The sequence below is a fragment of the Erythranthe guttata genome, chromosome 13 (genome assembly GCF_056151865.1).
Source record: "Erythranthe guttata isolate IM_541 chromosome 13, IM_541, whole genome shotgun sequence".
Lineage (NCBI taxonomy): Eukaryota > Viridiplantae > Streptophyta > Magnoliopsida > Lamiales > Phrymaceae > Erythranthe > Erythranthe guttata.
The window spans coordinates 4,154,418-4,180,574 of NC_142545.1; the positions used below are offsets into that span (position 1 = coordinate 4,154,418).

Sequence of the window (26,157 nt, forward strand, 5' to 3'; positions counted from 1 at the left end):
AGTCGAACTGCCGGCGTATTTTTTTTACCGGAATTGACAAAACTCCGTCCAGTCGAAGGGGATTGCCGTCATTTCAGGGTATATATGTAATTTGGTTATACCTGACTTAACTCCTATTCATATAACCCAGGAATTACACATAGGGTTGAAAAATTAGGGTTCTTCTCTCCCGAAATTACGAATTGTTCGAATTGAAACCACACATTACATGTGTTCTATTTTGTGTTCCTTCACTCGTGATTTTTGAAACCTTGTGACGGGAACACCCGGATAGCTTTCTAATCGAAGAAACAATGAAAGATTCTCATAATTTTCGGACTGAAATCCCTAATTTTGTGTCCAGAAATTGTTTGGTGAAATGAGAGTGGAGTTTTTTACGGTTGTTGTGCCACAAGGGAATGATATTACAGTTTGAATTTGGTGGGAAGGTGAAATGACGCCAATACCCTTTGAGTGGATGGAGTTTTGTCAAGTCTGGCAAAAAATACGCCGGAAATTTGACTTTGGGGCAAAGTGCAACATAAACATATTTTGCAGGGAGGGACGTCTCTTTTTTGAATTTTTAAGGGGGAAAGTGCGAATGTATGAAATTGTTAGGGGGCGAAGTACAAATCCCCTTCAATTATTGAAGAGTGTGGTGGGGAGATAAATTTGGGATTCTTCAACACTGTAACGTAAATAAAGGAGATTGATGTCGCAGTGAGAACTGCTCTGCTAATGGTAAAATTGCCTTTGTTACGGTCTTGTGGAGTAATGGAATATTAATTGCGAATTCAACTTTTCATTGGTATGGTTGTTTACTATTATTGTTCAAATTAATGGTTAATAATTAGTTATTTACTTTATTAATACAGAAAAATAATTTTTTATTATGGATTTTTCATTTTTTTTTATACGGTAAAAAATCGTAACATAATTTACTTTTTACCATGAAATAATCTAGGAGTCGTAGTAAATGTTAGGATTTTACCGTATCAAAAAAATATTTGCTACGGCCATTTACCATTACAAAGTTTTTGCCACGCTCGTATATGGTACGGAGCCAAACTCATACATAGCCAATGGTTGCAGAAGTCTTTTTACTGTGAATTTAGTACATTTTGCTATTGTTAGTGGTCGGAGTGAAAAATCATTTTTCTACTAGTGATAATTAATTTTATACATGACTGTAACAATTAATTAAGAAATATATGGCACTATTACAATAAAATTTACGGGTTTTAAGATATAGATCCCTGATGACAAAACTTATTAAAATTAAATGATAAACTCAACTAAACATTTGTTTCACATCCTTTATAAATTTTATTCCAAAAATGCCCTCCACACACAACAAATGAATTATGTACCAAGTAATATTTAAACTGTATTTATCATTTTTTTATTCCGTATTTTACATTTTTATTTTTGCATCTAATAATTCTTTTTGCACGTGGAACACGATTTTTTTTATTTAAGTATTTTTAGTATTATAAAATCTTTTTTTTTTTTTTCAATATAATATTGAAAATTATGATTTGTTTTAAAAAAAAAATCGGCTTTAGTTAACTATTGCCATCCTTAGAAACCTGTAGTAATCATAGTAACTGATAGTCATTTGTACTGCACAATTCAAAAACCTTAACTCCCTCTTTGAACCCTAGCTGTCAACTAGTCATAGACAACCATAGACACCCACGAAATCCATAGTCATCAAAAAATAAAACCCTAGATGTACAACCACCGTCGCCATAGCCGCCGAAATAAAAACCTAACCGTCACCATAGCCGCCACCACCTCCATATTCATCGCCTTCCGGCCCTTCTCGATCTCCATAACCCCCCCCCCCCCCCCCCCCCCCCCCCCAGTAATTTCGACCACGACCGCCCCTAACCGCCTTCATAACTATCTCTACCATACCCACAACCTTCATAGCCGCTGCCATTCACCAACCCTATCATATGCACCGCCTCCATAGCCTCCGCCATTTTCACCATGATCGTCTCCATAACAACCCTCATGTTACCCTTGCCTCCATATCCGCCTCCATGACCACCCCCAGTGCCACCATAGCCACCCACCATAACTGAGAGCAAGAGAGACAGAGAGGGTGAGAGGGAGAGAGATAGAAATAGAGAAAGAGAAACAGAGCGAGAGATATGTAGAGGGAACGAGAGAGGGAAAAAAAAAACAAATCTGGATTGGAGAGACGTAAATAGAGGTTATATTTAGGGTATAAGGGCAAGTTAGGTATACAAAAAAATTAGGGATGTAGGACATATTATATTTTGAAATAGAGATGTATTTAAAAAAAATAGTTTGAGGTTTTCATTTAGTTCTAATTAAGTTTGCTACTTAGGACCAAAACATATTAACCCCTAAAATTTATTAGTGATATTTACTGAATATGAATATTCTTACAAGGGGTCATTACAAATAAACTCATCAATGGGTACTTATTCATAAAGAGATCCAAACAAAAAACTCCTTTACAAATAAGTCCACATATGGTCCAGATTTTTGTAAAAGACTAAAATAACCCATCATACTTTGATATGCTCCAATTTCATCCTTAATTTAATTTAACCTCAATTTGACCCCAAATTTCACAAATTATTCAATTTTGACCCAAAACTTTTTTTTTTCAAAAAAACAATTTTGACGCCAGTCTCCGGCGTTGACTTTTCGATTTTTTTTTTCTTCCGGATCTTTTCGCCGGTGCGTTGATTTTTTTTTTCCTTTTTTCTTTCTGTAACATCTTTTTTTTTCGTTTAAACAGCCATATTGCTGTGATTGACAGTAATATTAACTATACTACTGTTAATTACTATAAAATTAACTATACTACAGTAATATTGCTATATTAATCTCTAGCACAGTAATATTAACACAACAAAACTCATTATTATTGTTGTATAGAGTAATATTACTATGTTGACCGTTCAACAAATGTAAACATAATAAAAAGCCAAAAGAATTAATATTACTGTGAGTGATAGTAATATTACTATAACAACAGTAGTATTACCGTCAACCACAATAATATTACAATAATAGACAGTAATATTATTACGTTACTCCGTGAATAACTCAAACAAACAAAAAATTCAAACAAAATAATAATATTGATGTGGTTGACATCAATATTACTATAACAACAGTAATATTACCGTCAACCACAGTAATATTATTGTGTTTACAGTAATATTACAATAATAGATAGTAATAGTATTACGTTACTCCGTGAATAACTCAAACAAAACAAAAAACCCAAAAAAATAATAATATTGATGTTGTTGACAGAATATCATTGTGTTTACAGTTATTTTACTGTCAACGACAGTAATATAATTACGTTGACTTGTCAACAAATCAAACAAAATAAAAAAAAATAACAAAAAATAAAAAATAATAATATTACGTTAATTTACTGTCAACGGCAGAATAATTACATAAATGTATTGTCAACGGCAGTACAATTACGTTAATTAACTGTTATTGAGTACAATTACGTTAATTAACTGTCATTGATAATATAACTATGTTAATTTACTGTCACTGACAGCACAATTACAGCCAACGTTTAGCGGCGGACGTAAAAAAAAAAGAAAAAAAAAAAAAAAGTCAACGCCGGAATCCGGCGGCGTAAAAAATAAATAAATAAAAAATAAAATCGAAAAGTCAATGCCAGAATCCGGCGGCTAAAAAAAAAATTTGAAAAAAAAAGTCAACATTGGATTTTTGTGGTCAAAATTGGATTTTTGTGGACAAAATTGATTAAATTGGGGTTACAATTAAGAATTGGGTATTGAGGGTTGAGGGTAATATTGTCATATACATGAATGTTTCCTTTATTTATAATAAATATTAAACGGATGAGCTTATTGGTGAAAGAGATATAGCCTTTAAACCTAGAATAATAAATATGTTTGGTTGGGGACTTATGCACAAAAACCCTTTTTACAAATCTGAAAATAAAGAAAGCGGAAAACTTTATTGTATAAGAAAGTGAAAAAGTTCAAAATAAAATCATTAGAAATTAGTAGAGAAAAAAGTAAGAATAATAATAATTACAAAAATATTGTTAACAAAGAAAACGAACAATTGAGTGGGCTAAAAATGAATTGAATGACTAATTATATCAAAGAACATTAGAATATCATTAAAAGAAATTGAGTGAGGGTGGACTTCAGCCCACCCAACACGATACGATTTGTTCGACCCTACACCCGGTGAAAAATACCGGGTGGGTCTTCTGCTGCCACGTGTCTCTTTTTTGTATTTTATAATAGATTCCCCGCTAGGGTTTACCTTTAGGGGTTTTAGAAAAATAAAAAAAAGAACACGTGGCAGCAGAAGACCCACCCGGTGTTTTTCACCGGGTGTAGGGTCGAAGGAACCACACGATACATAGCTCTGCCCCTAATAGTCGGGTGTCATTGCAGGATGTTTGGAACACCTTCTTTGTTCAACAAATGCTTCCCATAAAGTGCATTTAATTGTATTTTTCCTGAATTGTGAAATAAATTTCAAAAAATATTATAAAAATACATCCTTATAAAATTGTAAAAAAAAATGTTATAACATTTAAATTAATATAAATTTTAAAGAATAATATCCAAAAGCTTAATTTTCTCTCATTTTGCAGTGATATCCTTTAATTGCCCTTCTTTACCACATGGCCAATAACATCTGTAAAAATAAACAAATAAATTAGCATTTCTACATCCAATAGTCATAGATGAATGATATGAAAACTTACGTACAATTAGTAAATCTTCATCCACATTTATGCTTTATTGTGTGGAAAGAAACGATTTTAAAGTTCGTCGACGGAATATTTTCGGCTACTATATTAGTAACTACAGTCATCCCCACAAAGTTGAGCTTAAATTTGTATGTAGATGCTCTAAATGGTAAATTTGAATCGCCGACCCAAATTTTTTTTTTTTTTTTTGAAAATCCCACCAAAAAACTTTAAAAAATATAAGTTATGCCTTCTTGTACCAATTTTTTTGAATTTCACAATTAGACTTTTTTTTAACGCTAGCATGGATACACATACTCTACTACAAAATCGAATAAAATAGTTAGCTCCACAATTTTGAAAATATAAATTAAAAAAAAAAAGCAAAAGGAAAAGAATCCCGAAAAATATAACATAACCTTCTCATCCACAAAAACAATTTCAATGCTAGTAGATTTTGGGTTTTTTTTTTTTTTTTTTTCTTTTTTTCATCTTTCTGCCACTAACCATAGACGAATTACTCGTAAAATTATCTTCCATTCAATACTGCTTGTCAATCTCATGAAGCAATGAAATTCGTGAAGCCATGGGTGCTTTAGTAAATAAATATCAGAATGTTCCACAATGTTTTTTTCCGACAACTAAAAAAGTAATTAAATCATAATGTTTTTCTCTTACAACTACAAATATTCAGCGTTAAATGAATTAAATTAGAATGTTGTTTTCTCAACAATTACAACAATTCAGCATCAAAGGAATGAATTGAATTGTGGAAAAAACAGATCGGTTGTCTATATGTAGTAATAAATCAAGAGTAAACTGCAAAAACTACCCCTGTGTAATCTCGAAATAGCAAAAACCTCTCTGTGATAAATAAACTAGCAAAAACCTCCCCTGTGAAATTATTTAAATAGTAAAAACCCCCTATGGAACTATTTGAGGGTTGACTTGATATAAAAAGACACAAATACCCCTGAAGTCTTGCAATTAATAAATTCTTATATTTTATAATTATTTTAATTATTTTATTTAAAAAATAATCAATTTAGTTGTTTTATATTTTTTTTTAATTTCTAAACAAACAAATTAAAAAGAATAAATATACATATAATATGTATATATATAAATACATTTTGAGGGACAATTTTGTCATTTCAAGTCTAAAAAATCAGCTAGGGGGGATTCTGCCTTTGACTAAATTTCACAGGGGGTTTTTTGCTAGTTTATTTATCACAGGGGGGTTTTCGCTATTTCGAGATAACACAGGGGTAGTATTTGCAGTTTACTCAATAAATCAAAACACATAACAAGGTATTTACTTGAGAGGATGTTGGAGCAAGCAAATACAAAGATTTTAAACAAAGAAAACAAATAGAGATTTTAAACAGTTTGCACTTATGATTTGGGAGAAATCTAAAAGATATACGCAGGTTCTTCTAAAAGAGAGATTATATACGTGTCATTTAAAATATCGATTAATGTGTTTCAAATGGGGTTATCAAATACTCATTTGATAACTAGGATTATACTTTGATATCTCTATACAATTAGTGAACTCCAACCACAAGTATCAAAAAATAATTATCAAACAAATTTATGATTATTTATATATTATTTATTTTTATTCCATTTTAAATAACCATGCAAAACTGATTTTTCTGGTAAACTATCATCAAAATCAGTATTAATCAAGTTTTTACCTTTTGAAAACAGAAAAAAAATTTATATATAAATAGGGATTCTTTTTTCCCGTGGAACTTTGTTGAAGCTCTAGAGAAAAATAAAATTGTGTTGAGTTGAGTTGAGATTTTTTTGAGATTTTTTTTCCAGAGGAAATTTGTTGAATAGGCTGAAAATTTAATTTTATTCTGTTGAGATTTTTACGTAAAGAAAAGAAAACTCAATTTTATTGAGGTTTTTCCTTTTTCACGTGCTCCTATTTTTTAGGAGAATATTTGATAATTATTTATTTGGGATGTATTTTTACTTCTAGATGGATGAGTTATCAAAATAGAACTTTATTTTAATAACCCCATTGGAGGAGAGAGTTTTTAAATTGGGGAATCACATGGAGGTTAATGAGTTTGATAACCCATTTAATAACCCAGTTGGAGTTGCTCTTAGTATGACAATATTTGAGGGATTAGCTTAATCACATACAAAAATATTTATCATTTTATTCAAGGCAATACGTGTTGATCGATATATTTGAAATTAGTAATTAATTAATATGTAAAACAGTAGTGTTGTGTGTATATTTTACACTCAATGTATACTTTCTTACGAGGATATTTGTATACTTTTTATTGATTTAATGGTGCTTAATGAGTGGTTTATTGTATTTTAGGTAACACTTGACGATTTGGGAGTTCGAAGGATGAAACGAGCCAAACAAGGTCAAAACGGGCAAAAATGGAAGAAAACAATCGAATGCTGAAAATTGGCCCGGCGCAGCCGTGCCAGATTTAGCCTATTTTTGGCGCGGCCGTGCCAACTGCAGAATTTGGGCAGAAAGTTTCGGCGATTCTCGCGCGGCCGTGTGAAAACACGCTGGAGACAATTTTGGAGTTTTAATCACACAAGGAAACCTAAAATATTCTACCAAGTTGGGACATCTATTTAAGGGCAAACCAAACACGAATTAAAGGACTTCAGAACCCAATCCTAGACGGAGAGGAACGAGAGAACGGAGAAACGAAGACTAAGACCTGACGAATCTTCATCATAATTCTTTTTTCATCTATCTTTTTCTAAATCTATGATTTTTATTAGTTTTATTATGTTTTTCGTAGAGAACATGAGTAGCTAAGTTTTTAATCTAGGATTTTGTTGGAACCCTATGTGGGGATGGTGAACCTGTTTTCTTGAGATTATGCAATTATAATTTTATGATTATTTCTTCTACTTGTTGTGATTGTTAGTGCATGAACCTGATCAATTTATGTGCTTTATCTGTGATTATTGGGATTGACTCGACAAAGCTATTTTGATAATTAGACGGTAAGTAAAAGAACCTTCGAGTAGTTTTCACCGGATTAGTGTGTTAATTGCATGTGGTATCGTAGACATACAGATATTCACCTTAGGTAATCATTGTTGAGACTTATGCTTTAATGATTTATTCATGATCGGATTGCATAGACATATAGTAATTTGGTTTTGGATAATAAAATTATAATACACGCGACAACGGGTTATAATTTATATAGTGTCGCAGGTTAATAATCACGAATCATATAGTTCATAATTGAGGGGTTTTGGGTGAGCAATTCTTGCATAGGGGCAAGATAAAATTGTAGGTCCGTTTTTATTGATATTTTCTCGTGTTTATTTGTTTTCATAATTAGTTTAATTTTTAGTTGATTAGATTTGACAACTTTGCGTAGGCTGGATAAAAATCATAATTGGTAGAATTTGGTACTTAGGATTAGATAATTTGAGTATTCCCTGTGGGATCGACATCCGACTCTTACGAGTCCACTTTGACTACTTGTTTGCGATACGTGCAGTTGCGTGTTAGGTATTTAGCCCAACAAGTTTTTGGCGCCGTTGCCGGGGAATACGGCCAAATTATCTATTTATCCTAATATTAAATTTGAGCAATTTTTCTTACTTCAGCCGTTTTATTTATTTTATTTAATTATTTTATTTGCTTATTTTATTTTTATTATTTTTGTTTTAGGTACTTTTTATGCGAAGAGGACACGACACGAACTTGCTACCTTTGGATCCCGAAATTGAGCGAAAGTTTAGGCACGCCTGAAGAAAATCAACGGTTAGCTCAAAACGTTCCCGCAACAATGGAAGATTAAAATAATCGCAGGGGAGATGACCAAGGACGCTTACCGAATGCGGCAGGAAATATCGTCAACGAGCAAGAGTAACTTCAGCTAATTAATCCACCACCTCGTCAACGAGCAATGCATGAGTACACTGTTCCAACACTCAATGGGTTTCAATCAAGCATCCAACAGCCCCCCATTGAAGCCAACAATTTTGAAATTCGAGCGGGACTCCTTACTATGCTCTAAAACAATGGGTTGTTCAGCGGATTAGCTCATGAAGATCCGCATCTCCACTTAGTCAACTTTCTAGAAACGTGTGATTCGCATAATATGAGCGGAGTATCACCTAAAGCACTGCAACTCCGCTTGTTCAAGCACTCTTTACAAGGAGCAGCCCAAGAATGGTTACAAACTCGTGCACCGCAATCCATCTCATCTTGGCCACAACTAGCACAACTCTTCATGAACACCTACAACTCCCCAACCAAAACTGAAAGAATCCGGAGAGAAATACAAAATTTCATACAAGAAGTCGGTGAAGCATTATTCGAGACGTGGGAGCGGTTCAAACAACTTATTCAGAGATGCCCGAATCACGGACTTCAAGAGTGGCGCCAGCTGCAAATATTCTACGATGGATTGCAAGATAACTCGAGGACTGTGCTCGACTCTGCAGCGGGAGGAATGTTCATGAGTGTGACCTATGACGAAGCATACGAACTTTTGGAGCGAATCGCTAGAAATAAATACATGCGGACATCAAACCGGTCAAATAGTTGAGCCAATAAGACGGGAGGAATTTTAGAGTTAGACGGGGTCACCGCAATCACTGCCAAGTTAGAAAAGCTATCAAAGGAAGTAGCAGACTCAGCAAGTCCACGCAGTCCAAAGTCCCGACCAGAGCTTAGAAGAAACGGAGTCTCTATATTACGTTAATAGCACAAATCGACATCAGAGGAACCCGTATTGAAACACTTATAATCCGGGATGGAGAGACCACCCTAACTTTGGATGGGGAGGAAATCAGCAAAGTCAAGGCCAAGCACCGCCACAAGGTCAACCTCAACCTAGACCTGAGCCAACTCCCGGATTCCAAAATCCACCTCAAGCTCCGGCCCAAGAAGTAGACATCGCTGACATCTTAGCAAAATTCATGACGTCGACCGAAGCATCCATTCGGAACCTTGAGACACAAATGGGTCAATTTGCAACTCAACTCAGCAATAGACCATTGGGATCCCTTCCATCCAATACAGAAGAACCACGCAAAGCCCAGCATGAGCAATGCAACGCAGTAAGTTTGCGAAATGGGAGGCAATTAGAGGAAAGACCTAAAAAGTCCGTAGCAGCACCACCTATTGCAGAGGAGCCCAAGGAAAAAACCGAGGTCGGGCCAAGCAACACAAAGATCACAGTAAGTGAACCTACTCCCAAGGTACCCTTCCCTCAACGTTTTCAAAACTCTAAGCTTGATATGCAATTTCAGTTATTTTTGGATTATCTTAAAAAGTTGCATGTTAATATTCCTTTTGTTGAGGCACTTAAGCATATGCCGAATTGTGTTAAGTTTATAAAAGAACTTGTATCGAAGAAGATGAGGCTTCCGGAGTGTGCAATAATAGTAGACCTCAATGAGCAAAGTAGTGGTATCCTTGCAAATAAAATTCCACCGAAGCTTAGAGATCCGGGGAGTTGTACCATTCCATGCACAATAGGTACTAGGTATTTTGGGCGGGCATTATGTGATCAAGGGGCGAGCGTAAATTTAATGCCTTTATCAATTTATGAGAAATTGAATTTAGGAGAAATTAAGCCCACTTCCGTGATCTTGCAGCTAGCCGATAGATCTTTTACTCACCCTTTAGGTATAGTTGAGGATGTATTGGTCAAGGTAGAAAAGTTCATACTCCTGGCCGATTTTCTAGTACTAGACATAGAGGAAGATGAAAATATTCCCCTTATCTTAGGACGCCCCTTTTTAGCAACCGGTAGATCAATTATTGATGTAGGGAAGAGAGAGCTAAGAATGAGTGTGGGGGAAGAAACAGTAATCTTCAAGGTGTACCGGGTGGATGAAAAGCCAATTACGGCTAATGGATGTTATCTACTTGATGAGGTGAGTGATTCTAAACTTGTTTCTGTTAAATTACATGATTTAAAAAATGTTGTGGATACTAATGTGCATGTAGTAGAAGAAAATGAAAAGGTTGAGTTGGTTACAACACCTACTCAAAGCACCGTGATAAAAGGCGATGTTGCCAAGCCTCATGAAATCAATAAAAATAAATTCAAGGGCATTCCTAAGAGATCCGGTCGAAAGAAGAATCGGATTAACCCATTTATTCCAGACTTTCTCCAAAAGGAAGTAAGGAGATGGGTTCAAAAGCTAAGGAATTGAAGAGCAGGAACAAAGTCTGGCTGAAGCTTATAAACTTAGCGCTTCTCGGGAGGCAACCCGAGATTTTCGTTTTTTTATTATTATTTTTTTTTTATTTTTTTTATAAGCATGCAAGCTAACATGTTATTTTATTTTATTTTATTTAAACATGTTTTTAATTTTTAGGACAAAAAATTGCAGCTTTGGAGCCCATACGGCCGTCCCAAAACAAGGCAAAATATCATACGGCCGTCCGAAAAATCTGGAATGCTACTGCCCAAATTTGGCGTTTCGCACGGCCGTCCGAAAAACAGTTCATTTACCCGGATGGCCGTGGTAGTTCAAAAGCTCGAAAGTGGAGCCCGCCTAACCATACGACCGTGTGAAATCAGTTCAAAACTGACACGGCCGTGCCAGATGGACAACAACACAGTAAAAAGGCGAAAATTTCAGCAGCTCGGAGATGGCCATGTCGGCTAGTCAGGTGTTTTCTATCCTTGAACTTCGTGCGAATTACATTGAGGGCAATGTAAATTTTAAGTTTGGGGTGGATACTTACATGTTTTTATGTGCTTTAATTTCGTAGTTTGCATGTCTTAGAATTTTTTTAGATAAGTTATTTTAGTTTATTTATTGCTTTCGAAAAAAAAAATGTGTTTGAGATAAATGCTTCGATGAATCATGATGATGAAAGATGGTTGATGTTTAATGATGAAATTGCTTGCTTTATCTTGATTATAATTGAATTTTGGTGAGCTTTTGATTCAAAGTGTTGTAGGAAGGAGTCATTGTTAGGAATCACGAATTATGCCTTGCTTTGGTTGAAAGTTTTGTGTTTTAAAACGTGGAATTAATTTATGCTATTCGGTTTTAGAACTTGCCTTAGGAATTTACAAAGTGAAATACTAAATTGTTGAGCAATTTGGGAAGTGATTCGGGCCATCTTTGAACCGTTTGAGCCTTTCAAGCTTACCCTTAAATTTTTATCATTCGAATCTTGATTGAGCCTTGGAGAAACGGTGTTCTTTCTTTTAGCCGAAATAAAGTGGGTAGGATTAGATGGTGATTTCTTGATAAATTGTCCCTTGGAGCTTGGTGAAAAAAATTTGTTACGTTTTTCTTCTTCGTTAAAAAAAAAAAAAAAAAAAAAAAAAAAAAAAAAAAAAAAAGAAGAAGAAGAAAGATAGAAGGGGAAGAAAGGACTTGAGAAAGATTTTAAAGTAAAAACTCGAACCATCGTGCTAAGAGCAAAAGTGGAGACTTTTGAACTCTTAACAAATTGAGTTAAGAAATAAGTCCTTTGAGGTGAAGAAATAAGTCCAAAAGCTAAATCTTAGCAAAAACAGCTCTAGTCAAGAACGAGAGTTAAAAATTCCATCAAGTGCAACTCTTAGTGACTAATTGTGAGATGAAATGAGAAGAGTAGCCACTTTTACCCATATTTTCTACCGTGTACCAAAAGCCCAACATTTGAAAGCCAAAAAGTCCCAATGATCCCAATAGCTCAATTATTTGATACTAGCCGAGTAAAGAAATTTGGTGAGTCTTTGGAGTTGAATATTATTATGCAAGTATAAATTTTATCTATTTTTAATTTACAAATATGGGATACTTGAAGCGATAGCATGGTTTGTGGTTTTTGGCAAGGGTGAGCGAATACGTATCTTTGAATTACGAGCTTGTAAATTTTTGAGAATTGTTATGATAATTGCAAGTTCTGAAAACGTGAAGTTGACCATTAATCTATGTAATGAGGGGCGTTTGTTGAAAGTGTTGCTTTGAAAGTTGCTAGTTTTTGCTTGAGGACAAGCAAAAGTTCAAGTTTGGGGGTGTGTTGAGTGTATATTTTACACTCAACGTATACTTTCTTACGAGGATTTTTGTATACCTTTATTCATTTAATGGTGCTTATTGAGTGGTTTATTGTATTTAGGTACAACTTGACGATTTGGGAGTTCCAAGGATGAAACGAGCCAAAAAAAGGTCAAAAACGGGCAAAAACGGAAGAAAACAATCGAATGCTGAAAATTGGTCCGGCGCGGCCGTGCCAGATTTAGCCTGTTTTTGGCGCGGCCGTGCCAACTGCAGAATTTGGGCATAAAGTTTTGGCGATTCTCGCGCGGCCGTGTGAAAACACGCTGGAGACAATTTTGGAGTTTTAATCACACAAGGAAACCTAAAATATTCTACCAAGTTGGGACATCTATTTAAGGGCAAAACAAGCACGAATTAAAGGACTTCAGAACACAGTCTTAGAGGGAGAGGAGCGAGAGAACGGAGAAACGAAGACGAAGACCTGACGAATCTTCATCATAATTCTTCTTTCATCTATCTTTTCTAAATCTATGATTTTTATTAGTTTTATTATGTTTTTCGTAGAGAACATGAGTAGCTAAGTTTTTTTAATCTAGGATTTTGTTGGAACCCTATGTGAGGATGGTGAACCCGTTTTCTTGAGATTATGCAATTATGATTTTATGATTATTTCTTCTACTTGTTATGATTGTTAGTGCATGAACCTGATCAATTTATGTGCTTTATCTGTGATTATTGGGATTGACTCGACAGAGTTATTTTGATAATTAGATGGTAAGTAAAAGTACATTCGAGTAGTTTTCACCGGATTAATCTGTTAATTGCATGTGGTATCATAGACATACATATATATATTTACCTTAGGTAATCATTGTTGAGATTTATGCTTTAATGCTTTATTCATGATCGGATTGCATAGACATATAGTAATTTGGTTTTTGATAATAGAATTATAATACACGCGACATCGGGTTATAATTAATATAGTGTCTCAGGTTAATAATCAAGAATCATATATTTCATAATTGAGGGGTTTTGGGTTAGCAATTCTTGCATAGGGGGAAGATAAAATCCTAGGTCCGTTTTTATTGATATTTTCTCGTGTTTATTTGCTTTCATAATTAGTTTAATTATTTAGTTGATTAGATTTGACAACTTTGCGTAGGCTGGATAAAAATCATAATTGGTAGAATTTGGTACTTAGGATTAGATAATTTGAGTATTCCCTGTGGGATCGACATCCGACTCTTACGAGTCCACTTTGACTACTTGTTTACGATACGTGCACTTGCGTGTTAGGCATTTAGCCCAACAAGTAGATTATATGATACTACGTTAGGCGGAAAAAATTGTTGTTAGAGTTTCTTTAGGGTTTCTCCAGGGACCCTTCTTTTGTTAATAATACTAGATTTTTGGCCCGTGCGATGCACGGGATTGAAGTAAAATTAATACAAAGTAAAGTTCAATGTAAACGATAAAATTGAAGTTTCAATTCATTTTGATATTTTGCTATATATATTGATTATAATTCCTCACCCATAAACCTTTTTTGCCATATTTATTAATTGAACTTTATATTTATTATGTAATATGGGTTGTATATTTATCTTATCTCAGTTTATGTTGAAGTTTGACGAATCTTTTTCTTTATCACCCATAACGGGCTTCAGTAAATTTACTGTAAATCAATGATGCCATTCAATCTCAAGAGTTTATGAGGAACAACTTTACTTTTATTAATAAGATAAGAACCAAATATTTTTGCAAACAATTAAATAATTTTTCCATCAAAGTAATATTAAGTAAAAATGACAATTTTGGTGAGAAAAAATACGTAAATTTGGGGTGAAAAAGTCTGGATACTTAACGGATTTTATTAAACTTGATTATATTAAACATATTAAAATAATAAAATTAATTAATTAAATAAATGACAATTATAATTTATAGCTATCAAATGAGTGGGAAAATTTTCATACGGTTTAGCAGGAACAACCTTACCTTTATTAATAAAAGAGCAACTTTACTTTTATCAATAAGTTTTATAATCATAGTCGAGTTTATTAAATAGTAATTGGAACAATTAAATATATTTACTTGTCCTTGTAGTCTAACACTTACTTCAAATCCGGATTGATCAATAAGTTTGACACATTCAGAGCATTTAATAAACCCGTTTTTCCTAATTTTTATGTGGGTGTGAAATAATCAACAATATAATCTTACAAAATAAAATAAAACAATTATGGCTGATCTAGGGTTCGAGGTTAAAAAATACCTAAATAAGTCTTGGTCCTAAAAAATTGAAGGATGACCACAATAGGTCCATTGTGATCATCTTTGAGAAGATATGCATCCATTGTTTCGGCAAAAGCTTCCCACAAAGTGCATCTAATAGTATTTTTCCGGAAAATTAAGTAAATTATTATGAATAACATTAAGAGATCATCACACAACGATCTATATTTTAAATACTCTAAATCTTGGACGACAATCTCCAAAAGCTTGCTTTTCTTGTCCTTGTCTTTTATATTGATCTCCTTTATAGGGTCTTTCTCAACCACGTGGCCAATTATATCTGCAACATTAAATACCTTAGCAAGTCAAAGGAAAACATATCAAAATTTAATGATATAATCAATATAAAATTAGTAGACTAATATGAGTAGTTACATACCAAACAGTAAGCTCTCATCCACGTTCTGTTTGATTGTGTCAAACGCAGCAAACTGAAAATGGGTTGATGGAATCTTATCGACTGATGTTTCGATAACTTTTGTGCATCCCATAAAGTTCAGTCTAAACTTATATGTTGTTGCTCTGAAGCCACCATTTGAATCAACCACAAAGAAATTCTTTACAAATATAGCTGGTGCCTTCTTTTATCAACTCTTAATACCTACGAATGAGCATTTTTTTTATGCTAGCATGAATCCGCACATCCTGAGATAAATGTCAGACGGATAGTTATGTTTTGAATACTCGAAACATAAATATATAAAAAATAAACATAATAAAAAATATAAAAGCACATTCACCTCCTCGTCAATAAAAACCATTTCGATGCCAGCATTCTCTTTCGGATTCCACTTATTTGGTACGAACCACAGACGTATGACCCGAACCAATATTTTCCAATCAGTCTTTTTGCCCGAAACAATTTCGTGAATGAAGGACGTGCTCGTAACCATGTTTGCTATTTCTGATAAAGAACACAAAAAAATATTACAAAAAAGAATTAAATTATTATAAAGAACACAAAAAAATATGAAAAATGGAATTAAATTGTGATAAAGAACACAAAAAATATTATAAAAAAAAAGAAGAAGAAGAAGGAATTAATCTAATACTTTAGAAGAATCAGACAAAGAAACAGGAATTGTACATTAATCCGGCAAAAAATATTAAAAAAAAGAATTGTATTCTAATAAACAATACAAAAAAATGTTAAAAAAATATTGAATCTAAATTATCCGACGAATGGAGATGAGATGATATCTAGCGCAGTGGAACAATCTCTGCCCCTATTGTTTTTAGAATGGAGAAAAATAAAAAAAATTGAACAAATTAAATGTCACATAGGGTTTTTGGAAAATTCGAGATATATAAACATTAACAAACTCATCATATCCTGTTACTTCTGCGATTAATCGACAAATCACACAAAACTGACATAGAATTTTTGGAAAACTCCAGATATATAAACATTAACGCATTCATCTCATCCCGCTTCGACAAATCACACAAAACTGAGAAAAAATGGATGAAATTTATTGGATCGAATTAAATCCAGAAAATTTGAGATTGAAGAGATTCCAAAAATAATAAAGAGGTGGTAGGTTGATGAACAAATTTACCTGTTGACTAATGGAGTTAATTTTTGCAAAGAGAAAGATACCCACAGATAAGTGGGAAAATGATATAAATAGGTGTTTAAGAAAGACATAGGAGAGGCGGGTGTACAGAGAAGAGGTGGATAAAGATAAGTATAATATGAGATATGTATGCATAGTTAGATTTGGCATAGTTAGATTTGAGGAGAAAAATATGAGAAAAGAAGTAGGAGAGGCGGGTAGGATTTTAGAGAGATGTAGATTTGGGGTAGAAATTTGGAGAAAGAGAACTTGACTTGAAGAATGATATATAGATTCGGTGTGAAGAAAAGATTTGGATAATTCGGAGTATGAAGAGCCGTGAAGATGAAGTGGAGTGGGTGGAGCGCAAATCGCCGTGGGATTAGTTATGTGTGGCAGTATTTGCACAGATTTTGGCGGAGTTGGTTGGGGTTGGCCGGATCCGGTGGTAGTGGTCGAATAAGGATGGTGGGTTGCCAAATTTGGGGAAGAAGAAATTGTGAGATAATGAAAGGGTTTCACACAAAAATGAAGAATATGGATATAGATGCTAGATTTGTAAAGAAGAACAAAAAAAAATAAAAAAAAGAAAAAGGAAAAAATAACCGTGAATGAGATGAAGTACATAGGAGAGAGATGAAAAGTGGGGGTCATGGGAAAGAAGAGGTAAAACAATAAACAACAATAAATAGTAGACATGGTAAAATTTAGAAGTAATTAAATGAAAATTGAAATAGTAAAATAATGAACGTAAGAAATAAACAATAAAAGTAAAAAATAATTAAATGACAACAAATAAAAGTAAAAATTATTAAATGACAAATATAGCCATAAAATGAGCGGGAAAAAAACCCTAGGGTTTCACCAGAACAACCTTACTTTTATTAATAAGAAGATAAGATAGTGTATATATTTTTAGAAATTCTAAGAATGGTTGACTTGAGATCGACTAATTTAAGTAGATTATGTAAATAACATTAGGCTACCCATGTGTGGCAAGTTCCACCTAGTGACCGTACAGTTGGTAAGGTGATTCGAACTTAGGTAAATTGATAGAAACTTACTTGCTCCAACAGCTAGATCATCCATTGCGCAACCATAATAATTATATTTAAATGGATTAATAATGGGTAAAAGGTACAAACTCAAGAGAAAAATCAACTTGAGAAGAACTACGATGTTGATCATATCACACCCATATATAGGATGTCGGATTAGCTTCATTCATGCCCTCTATTTTCTAATAATTCGAACTGGAAGACCTAAGAAGGTCAAAATTAAGATTGAAATTGCATAGTGACTTTTAGTTGCTCGCTCCCAAGCGAGAAAATTATGGCTCTAGCGGTAATTTTTGTGCTCAACTATAAAAAAATAATTTTTTTTACTCGGTTTGTAAAAAGAAAGGAATGAAGCTTACTTTGGTCCTAACCGAAGTCACGTGAAGAGAAGTGCCAGAGACGAGCTCAAGTGATGTGAAGCCGTAATACTGAAGACGAGCTCGAACAAGATAATATATATACTCTTGTTCTTTACGTTTTGGACTAGAAGTAAGTTATTTATTAGCTTCATTATCCTACATAAGTTAGGAGTTATTTCTCTTATCAAATAGCTTGTCATAGGGCTTTTGGTATGCATGAATTTGAACGATTATTTATTATTTTGTGAGATGAATTTTTCGGTGCTCTTCAACGGGATTTTACAAGTGGATTTTTGTAATTTTTTTTACTGTATAATATTCATTTCCGATTCTTCTAAAACCATTGGGCCTATATTCCACCATGATGATATGATTTATCGCTTTTTATAGTTACTGAGTCAATATTTATTGTTCTGCCAACATAAACTTAAACATAACTCTGATAAAAGCGATACAACCCTATTAACACGAAGTAAAATAAATATGAAAAATTACTATATATAACAAGACATACCTAAAAGCATAATCCTAATAGAAATTAAACTTATAAGAAGTACCCAATTTAAAGGATTGTAATCACGATTGTAGAAACTATCAGAAATTAAAAGAAGAAGAAGAAAAAAAATCTTCGGTTCATATAAGTATGATCACACTTCAGCTATAGTTTTTTTTTTTTTTTTTTCAATTAGTCATTTCTCTGTAGATAATGTTAAACTTTGTTTAAGTTGAAGCTGAAGCTGAAGAAGCTGATAAGGATCAAGAGGTAAGCATACAATCGTGATCACATGCCATTCACGTGAATATATGCTGAGATTCTGTTGCCAAGAGAGTTGCAGCAGATATATAAGTTTATAGCGTGTGGATTCCAGGTTTCCTTGTAAATCAATTACGTTGCTCCATGGATGTACGAATCTTCTAATCCGAACCACGTTATATATTATGTTCATTGCATGCTTTTTTTTTGTGTTTTTTTTTTAATTTTTATATCACATCATTAAATTTCACAACAAATAATTTTGATCGCACTTAAGTTAAATAAAAAAAATGAAGGGTAGAGTAATAATAAATAAATACTTGAAAGACTTAAATGCCTTATTATTAACGGGTAATAACTGTTACAAATAATTTTCGACCGTTATGAAATTACAATCAACTTATTATTAATACTAACACATAGGTTAAAGTTCTAACAGATATATATATTGATAAGTTTGATCGCACTTCAGTTATATGAATGAAATGAAGGGTAGAGTAATAATAAATAGGAGTTGTAGGGTCCGATCGGACCTAAACAATTGAATCTGATGCCTTAAAAATATTGAGTAAATAATCACGATCATTAATTTTAAGTACGATCTAGTACGACCCGTGAAGTACAATGTCTCTTGGATGGATAATAACGGTTACAAATAATTTTCAAACCGTTACAAAATAACTACAATTAACTTGTTATTAGTACTAGCACATAGGTTAAAGTTAACTGTTAGATACTGTTAAATAACATCTAACAATATATATCCGTTAGAAATCATAAATTATTGCCGCTAAATCCTATTTTGGTGTACTTACAGTAAGTTTTTCGAGAAAGTATTATTTAATTTAGTTGTTTTGCAAAAAGAGTATCTAGTTCAAATAAAGCTACATTCAACTGAAATAGAAAGAAAAAAATAACATGAGAAAGAAATGAAAAATATATCTGTTTCTCAATTTAAATTTATTGAAATCAAGGTGCAGGATTTGATATTGCAAGTTTTAAACTAGTTCAAGGTGCAGTATTTAACGAGGCCCCAAACTTTTTATAATGATGGAGTAATAAAAAAAAAAATTGGAAAAAAAAAAAGAAAAAACTTGTTCAATTGGATATATTAAAGAGGGTAGTAATTACCTTGGGTTAAAATGTATTTATCTTTGTTTAGGGGGTTATTTGTCAAGATATGTGAACATAAGGGGTAAAATCGCAATTTGCAAAACAATAATTTCCTTTTTTGCTTTGGTGAAAATAGGAAGAGAAAAAAGGAAAAGAAGGCACTGGACTAGTATTTCAAACACAGTCCCAATTCATTGTAGAGAGAGAGAGGAGAGAGAGAGAGAGAGAGAGAGAGAGAGAGAAAGAGAAAGAGGGAGAGGGAGAGAGAGTTTACAGCTATGTCCAGTTCGTTGCCGGCCGAACAACCTCTGGAGAAACAAGTATCCAATGAATCCGACGTCGTATTTGAAGTTTCTCTCTCCCTGAACAAAGAAACCCTAAATCAAACCCCAAAATCCGACCTAGAAATTAACCATTCTCCACACCCAATTCCCGATCCGGAAGAGAATAGCGCCGCCGAAGAAGAAGAAATGGAAGCCGACGAAGAAGGAGAGGAAGACGAAGGTCAAGAGCGAGAAACCCTAGCAATTTCATCAGGTATGCCAATCACTGAACGCCACGTGTCCGTTTCTGATGTCACACTCACGTCACCCCCCGACACCCCAAACCCTAGGCGTGGTGGAGCCAAGAAACGGAAGAAGGGTAAAAGTAAAGCCAAAGCTAAAGGTAAGCCCAGCATCAAGAAACAGCAAGCCATTGATGAAAAGTTCCAAGCTTTGTCGAAAAAATTGAACCCTATCCCCTTTCTAGCGAACAAGATTCTCGATTTCGCCAAGCACGAGAAGCTTCTGAAGAGGCTTGGCTTGTGGGACTTTGTTCACATAACTTTCGACAGGGACGTAAGGGCCGACTTGATTGCGCGGTTGGTTGCTAGCTACGGTGTGAATCCGCGGGTTAGCTACGTCAAGGATTGCCGTATCAATGTCAATCGAGCCGACTTGGCTCGTGCGTTGAAGTTGCCTATCAAGAAGGAGAAGGGCAAAGCGGGTGTGGTGGAAGTTGACTCGGATTGGGAGCCTCTATCGGGTGAGTCGATAGGGTTTGTTGTTGAGTTTGTTTCCGATTGGGTTCTTCTGCACGAGGATATGTGGATGATGCCGAACGAGGTGATTGAATGGCTGAAGGTGATAAAGGATGGGCACCCGGAGAAGGTTGATTGGGCTGGGTTGTTTTGGTTCATGGTCGAGAAGGAGTTGAAGAAAGGCGATCAGTTGACGGATTGTTACTACGCTTCGCATTTGCAGCACTTGATGAAGTTCCAGCGGGGCGAAAAGTTCTTTATCGAGGAGCCTGCTTTTGTAGATGTTGAATTGAATGCAGAGTCCAAAGAAGAAGACGAAGAAGAAGAGCAAGAAGAAGAAGAAGACGACGATGCAGTTAATCTGAGTCTTGAAACGAATGATTGTGCGATGGAGGGACCGAGCACTGAGCTCACACTCGGGCAGGATAGTGAGAATGAAGATGAATTGAAAGATGCCGAAATGGTGGATGCGGAAAAAGACGAGGAAATTGACGAAGTGGAGGAGGAGGAGGATCAAGAACCATGGCTTATGCATGGGAAAAACAATATGGGAGAGCATTTCATGCAGCGGTGTAATGCAGAAAAGGCGGGAGATTATGCGAGCACCGAGGAGGAAGAGACTGGTGAGGAGGAAAACGAGGAGGAACCTGAAAACCAGTTTCACGGTTTCCCAACCGACGAAGATGGATTCACTGGGAATCTACTTCAAACAATGGAAGCTACCCATATGGGCTTCGCATCGCAGAATCAGCTCTACAATCCTTCTTTAGTGAATGATGTTCAGCACATTGCTTCGACCCCGTCTTTCTTCAACGACATGGGCAAGAGGGTGATTGGGCACGACAATCATATCCCGCATAACGACAGCAATAAAAGATTGAGGCTCGGTGATTCTTTGTGGGACCATAATAACAATAATAATAATAACAAGCCGGTCGATTTCGGTATGTGCATGGAGCAAATCCAGCAAATGACCGAAAGAGCTAGGATGTTCTACGAGGAGAAGGAGCAGAATCTTGCCCGGTCCAATATGAGCCAACAGGTCCTGCTCGAGGAAGTGCACAAACGGGATTCCGTGATAGCGGATTTGCACAAGGCCAGATTCGAAGAGACGCAGAAGAAGGATGGGGAAATTTACCGCCTTGAACGGGAAATATATATGATGGGGGGTGTTTTGGAAGGTTATCGCAAGGCGTTGAAGGACATTTCGAAGTCGTTTGCGGAGTACAAGGAAAGGGCTCGGCTGCCTGAAGAACCGACATACAAGGATGTCGAATCTGGGGGCGGTCTTATGTTGACCGGCGCGGAAATCGAGAGGCTTCGGAAGAAGAAAGAGGAGGAGTATAAGATGAGTTGCTTGATTCTTGAACAGAAGGTGAAGGAATTGGGAGTTCCTTTTCTTGATCAGTTTAATGGGTTTGCAGAAAAAGTTGATCTTCTCGATAAGAGGTTGGCGGGTATTGAGGCTAACGGTAAAGGGCTTATTGAAATGTATGCAAAACGTAAATTACCGAAGAGTGAAGAAGAATTGCCTAAAGTTGAGGAACCTTTACAAATTACGCCACAGCCTGTTGAACTAGCGCCTGAAGTTGAAGAAAGTGTCGTCCCGATTGAAGAAACTGAAGAAAAAGTGCCTGTAATTGCCGAACCACCTCTACCGACTGAGTAATTTGGTAACCTTTTACCTTTTGATCTAAATAGAAAAATTAAGGTTGACTGTTGTTAGTTGTGATATAAATTGTCAGTTAGTATATTCTCGGGTAGCGCGAATTTGGTGCTGGATTTATGCTTTTGAATATTATCTACAAACCTGGTGGTGTCGATTTCCAGTGGTCTTTGTTTTGTTTTTTGGGATTTTAGAAACATCACTTTTTACATTTTGGGTTTAAGCTTGAGACGGGATTAATTTCGTTTGCCGTGTTTTTTTTTTCAATTGTATTTACATAATTTCTTCTGCCAATATGTGAATTCTGATCTGCAAGTATAGCAGGCTGTCGATGATGCATCTTTAGAAGGTTGGAAAGCACGTAAACTTGCATATATATACATTAGGCATGTGCAATCGGGTGCGAGTATCCTATATACCCAATCCCCGGTTTTTTTTTTTTTTTTGGGTAGAATTCCGTGGTACATTATAAATCTTCAAAACCGCTCTTGTATATATATGCAGAGCGTTTGTTTTCGATTTATTGTTCTGTAAGTATTTCATGAACTTGAAGGAAGCACTACTGTCTTAGAAACTTCTGCAGCCAGTTTCTTATATTCGGTAAATAATATGTTCTTTAAGAATACGAAATGTGTTTGATTGGAAAGGTAAAATTCTTGATGCGATGTGAAAGTTGGTGCGAATTCGGATGTGGGGAAGGCGTAAATTGATGGTGAAAGTGAGCCTTTGGTGATTGAGTAAACACATTAGGTTTGCATAATCGTCATAAGAAAACCCCGAACCGATTTTTTTGGGGTCAGTATCGGATACCTTAAATCACTCCCCGATTCCCGACCTGAATTACACCAATTACCCGACCCGATGCCCACCCCTTAATACATTTGCACACACGTATCTGTGTTATTATGTATAGATCTATGGAGATATGTTCCATGATGTACAAGATCGAACGGCACTAGGTGTTTTGGTAATTTTCACCTTCGTATTTTTCTTTTATAATTGGGTAAATTACAAACACCCCCTTGAGGTATAGTCAATTTACGAAAAAATCCCTCTTGTTTGGATAATTACATCTACCTCCTCAACTATGATTTTTTCTTACACCTCCACCCTTATGGTGTCAAATTCAACATAATCATCTAGATTTCGTGGATTGTGCTCTAGTTTGTACTCGTTTTGTGTAAAAATATAGTTTCTGATGCACCACAATCTGATATATACAAGCCAAAAAACACATATTATGATCATCTTGCTTCAAAATGTAGAGTTCGAATGGGATAAAACGGGTACAAAAGTGATAATATTCCATATAATTTCGAAGATTCCACTAAATTTGAGGAGTTGATGGGTGGTTGTAATTATCCAAACAAGAAGGGGGTTTCATAATTTTCCCATACCTCAAGGGGGTGATTGTAATTTACCCTTTATAATTTGATGCCAGCTCCATAAGAGTAAAAAGCAGTTTGCCCCCTAAACTAAGGGTCGATTTGCACTTTACCCCCCAAACAAAAAAAATTTGCACGTTTTTACCTAAACTCATTAATTCGTTGCACGGTGCCCCCTAAACTCAATTTTCCGGCAATTTTAACCGGAAAGTTAAAACATGTGCTTTGCACGTGAGATTTTGAGGGATAAATTTGTCCCTTCACTTGCATCTTTAATATTAAATACAAATAAATATAAAAAAAAAGAAAAAAAAAAGAAAAAAAAAAGAATAAATAAATAAAGGAAAAAGAAGCTATCATCCTTCCCTGCAAACCACTTCCGAATCCTCCAGGAAATAGCCCGGATTCGAGCTGTAGAGCAAAATCGACGAACAATTAAGCAAAATCGACAAGCAACAGAGCAAAATCGACGAGCAACAGAGCAAAATCGACGAGCAACAGAGCAAAATCGACGAACAACAGAGCAAAATCAATGAACAATTGAGCAAAATCGACGAACAATTGAGCAAAATCGACGAACAATTGAGCGCACAAATGAAATTGAGAGAAGAAGAAAAAGGCGTACTCTTGAGCTCATCGAGCCAAAAAAACGACGCGTTCTTCACGATGAAGAGCTGCTCCTTCTCCGTGGTCCAGAGCAACCGCCACGTGGCCGACAGAGATCTGTCGGTGGTGACGGTGCCGCGGCCGACGGCGGCTAGGGAATCGATTGCTTCGACTATTTGGGAGAGCTTTTGGGGGTCGGCTTGGGTTTTGATGTCGTGGTCCTGATCGGAGACGAGGCGGAGGAGGTGGCGCTTGGCGGCGACGGAGGAGGGGGACTGGGATTGGTCTGTGAGAGAGGAGCGGGTGACTGCAGCGAAGCTCCTGGTTGGGTGTGTGAAGTTGCCATGGCGGGAAGGTGAAGGCAATTTGTGGCCGCCATTTGTACTTGCCTGATATCTTTCTGGTGTTCGATTTTTTGCGCATATAAAAATGAATATCCAATTAAGTCTTAATACATTTATTTAATTTATTTAAACGATTAATTTATATTTAAAATATAGGATGTATGTGAATGGACAAATTTATCCCTGCAAATATCACGTGCAATGCACATGTTTCAGTATTCCGGTCAAAATTGCCGGAAAAATTAGTTTAGGGAGCACCGTGCAACGAATTAATGAGTTCAGGTAAAAACGTGCAAATTTTTTTTGTTTGGGGGGTAAAGTGCAAAACGGCCCCTAGTTTAGGGGGCAAACTGCTTTTTACTCTAAATTCAAATAAACACCGAACTCCAATAGATTATGAAGCTGCGAGTAAGTGGTTAGTTCAAATAATTCTAAAAATAACGAACACATTGATACCGATCTCTTATAGATAAGTGACCTGCAAAGAAAAATTAGTTTGAATAAATTTTAATTATATCGAGCTCATTAATACCGCGCTCTAAAGGTTATCTCGAATAATTCCAATAATGACGAGCTCATCATAATACCGAGCTGTAATAGATATGCGAGCTGAAAAAAACAGATCAATTCAAATAATTCTAATAAAAACGGCTTATTAACACCGAGCTTGTGAACCGCAAAGAAAAGGTTAGATTGAGTAAATTCCAATAATGACGAGCTGATAAATATCGAACTCTACTAGATAGACGACGAGGTGCAAGTAAATGTTAGATCGCATAATTTTAATGAGGGAGAACTTATTAACATCGAGCTCTAATAAATAAGCGGGCTGCAAACAAAACTTAGCTCGAATAGAGCCGATTTAAGTAATAAATAACCTCGAGGTTTAGATAAATTAAATCGAATAAACACGTGGATGACAAATTTCGATTTCGAATGATAAGTGCGAACTATAAGAGACACGTGCGAGCTTCAATATTGAAGAATAAATTCAGGTAAATATATTTTTATTATGAGAAAATCCAAATCCAATAAAACTAATTCTTATTCGGCAAGAATGAAAGTTTTTGACACGTGCAAAATTATATAGGCCATTAACGCAAACTAAAACGATTTTTAGAAACTAAAACATATTACCTAAACTATTCGGCATATCGTTTTTGTTTAATATACGATATATAGCAAAGATATATACATGCGATCAACAAATTTCGAACATAAAATATAGAGAAATGTCAATAAAAACTCGTGTAAATTATTGAGTTTAAAGAGGGAGACTTTATCTCTTGCCCTT

The 26,157-nt window shown here is 35.1% G+C and overlaps 1 protein-coding gene and 2 long non-coding RNA genes across 4 annotated transcripts; 1 reads left to right on the forward strand and 2 right to left on the reverse strand.

Annotated features, from left to right (window-relative positions):
- Positions 1-15,177: 15,177 nt before the first annotated feature.
- LOC148765707 (uncharacterized) lies at positions 15,178-16,719 on the reverse strand. Of its 2 annotated transcripts, XR_016029047.1 has the most exons (3): positions 16,561-16,719; positions 15,381-15,905; positions 15,178-15,281 (listed from the first exon to the last, which is right to left on the reverse strand). It is a non-coding gene; the product is annotated as an uncharacterized LOC148765707 (long non-coding RNA). The 2 variants fall into 2 exon arrangements; XR_016029046.1 differs by lacking the exon at positions 16,561-16,719 and having other exon boundaries at positions 15,381-16,025.
- Positions 16,720-19,877: 3,158 nt separating this feature from the next.
- LOC105966391 (uncharacterized) lies at positions 19,878-22,822 on the forward strand. The gene has a single exon (XM_012990949.2). The coding sequence runs from the start codon at positions 20,120-20,122 to the stop codon at positions 22,529-22,531; it is 2,412 nt and encodes an 803-aa protein (XP_012846403.2). The 5' UTR covers positions 19,878-20,119; the 3' UTR covers positions 22,532-22,822.
- Positions 22,823-24,124: 1,302 nt separating this feature from the next.
- LOC148765708 (uncharacterized) lies at positions 24,125-25,139 on the reverse strand. The gene is made up of 2 exons (XR_016035169.1): positions 24,539-25,139; positions 24,125-24,324 (listed from the first exon to the last, which is right to left on the reverse strand). It is a non-coding gene; the product is annotated as an uncharacterized LOC148765708 (long non-coding RNA).
- Between the last annotated feature and the right edge of the window lie 1,018 nt (positions 25,140-26,157).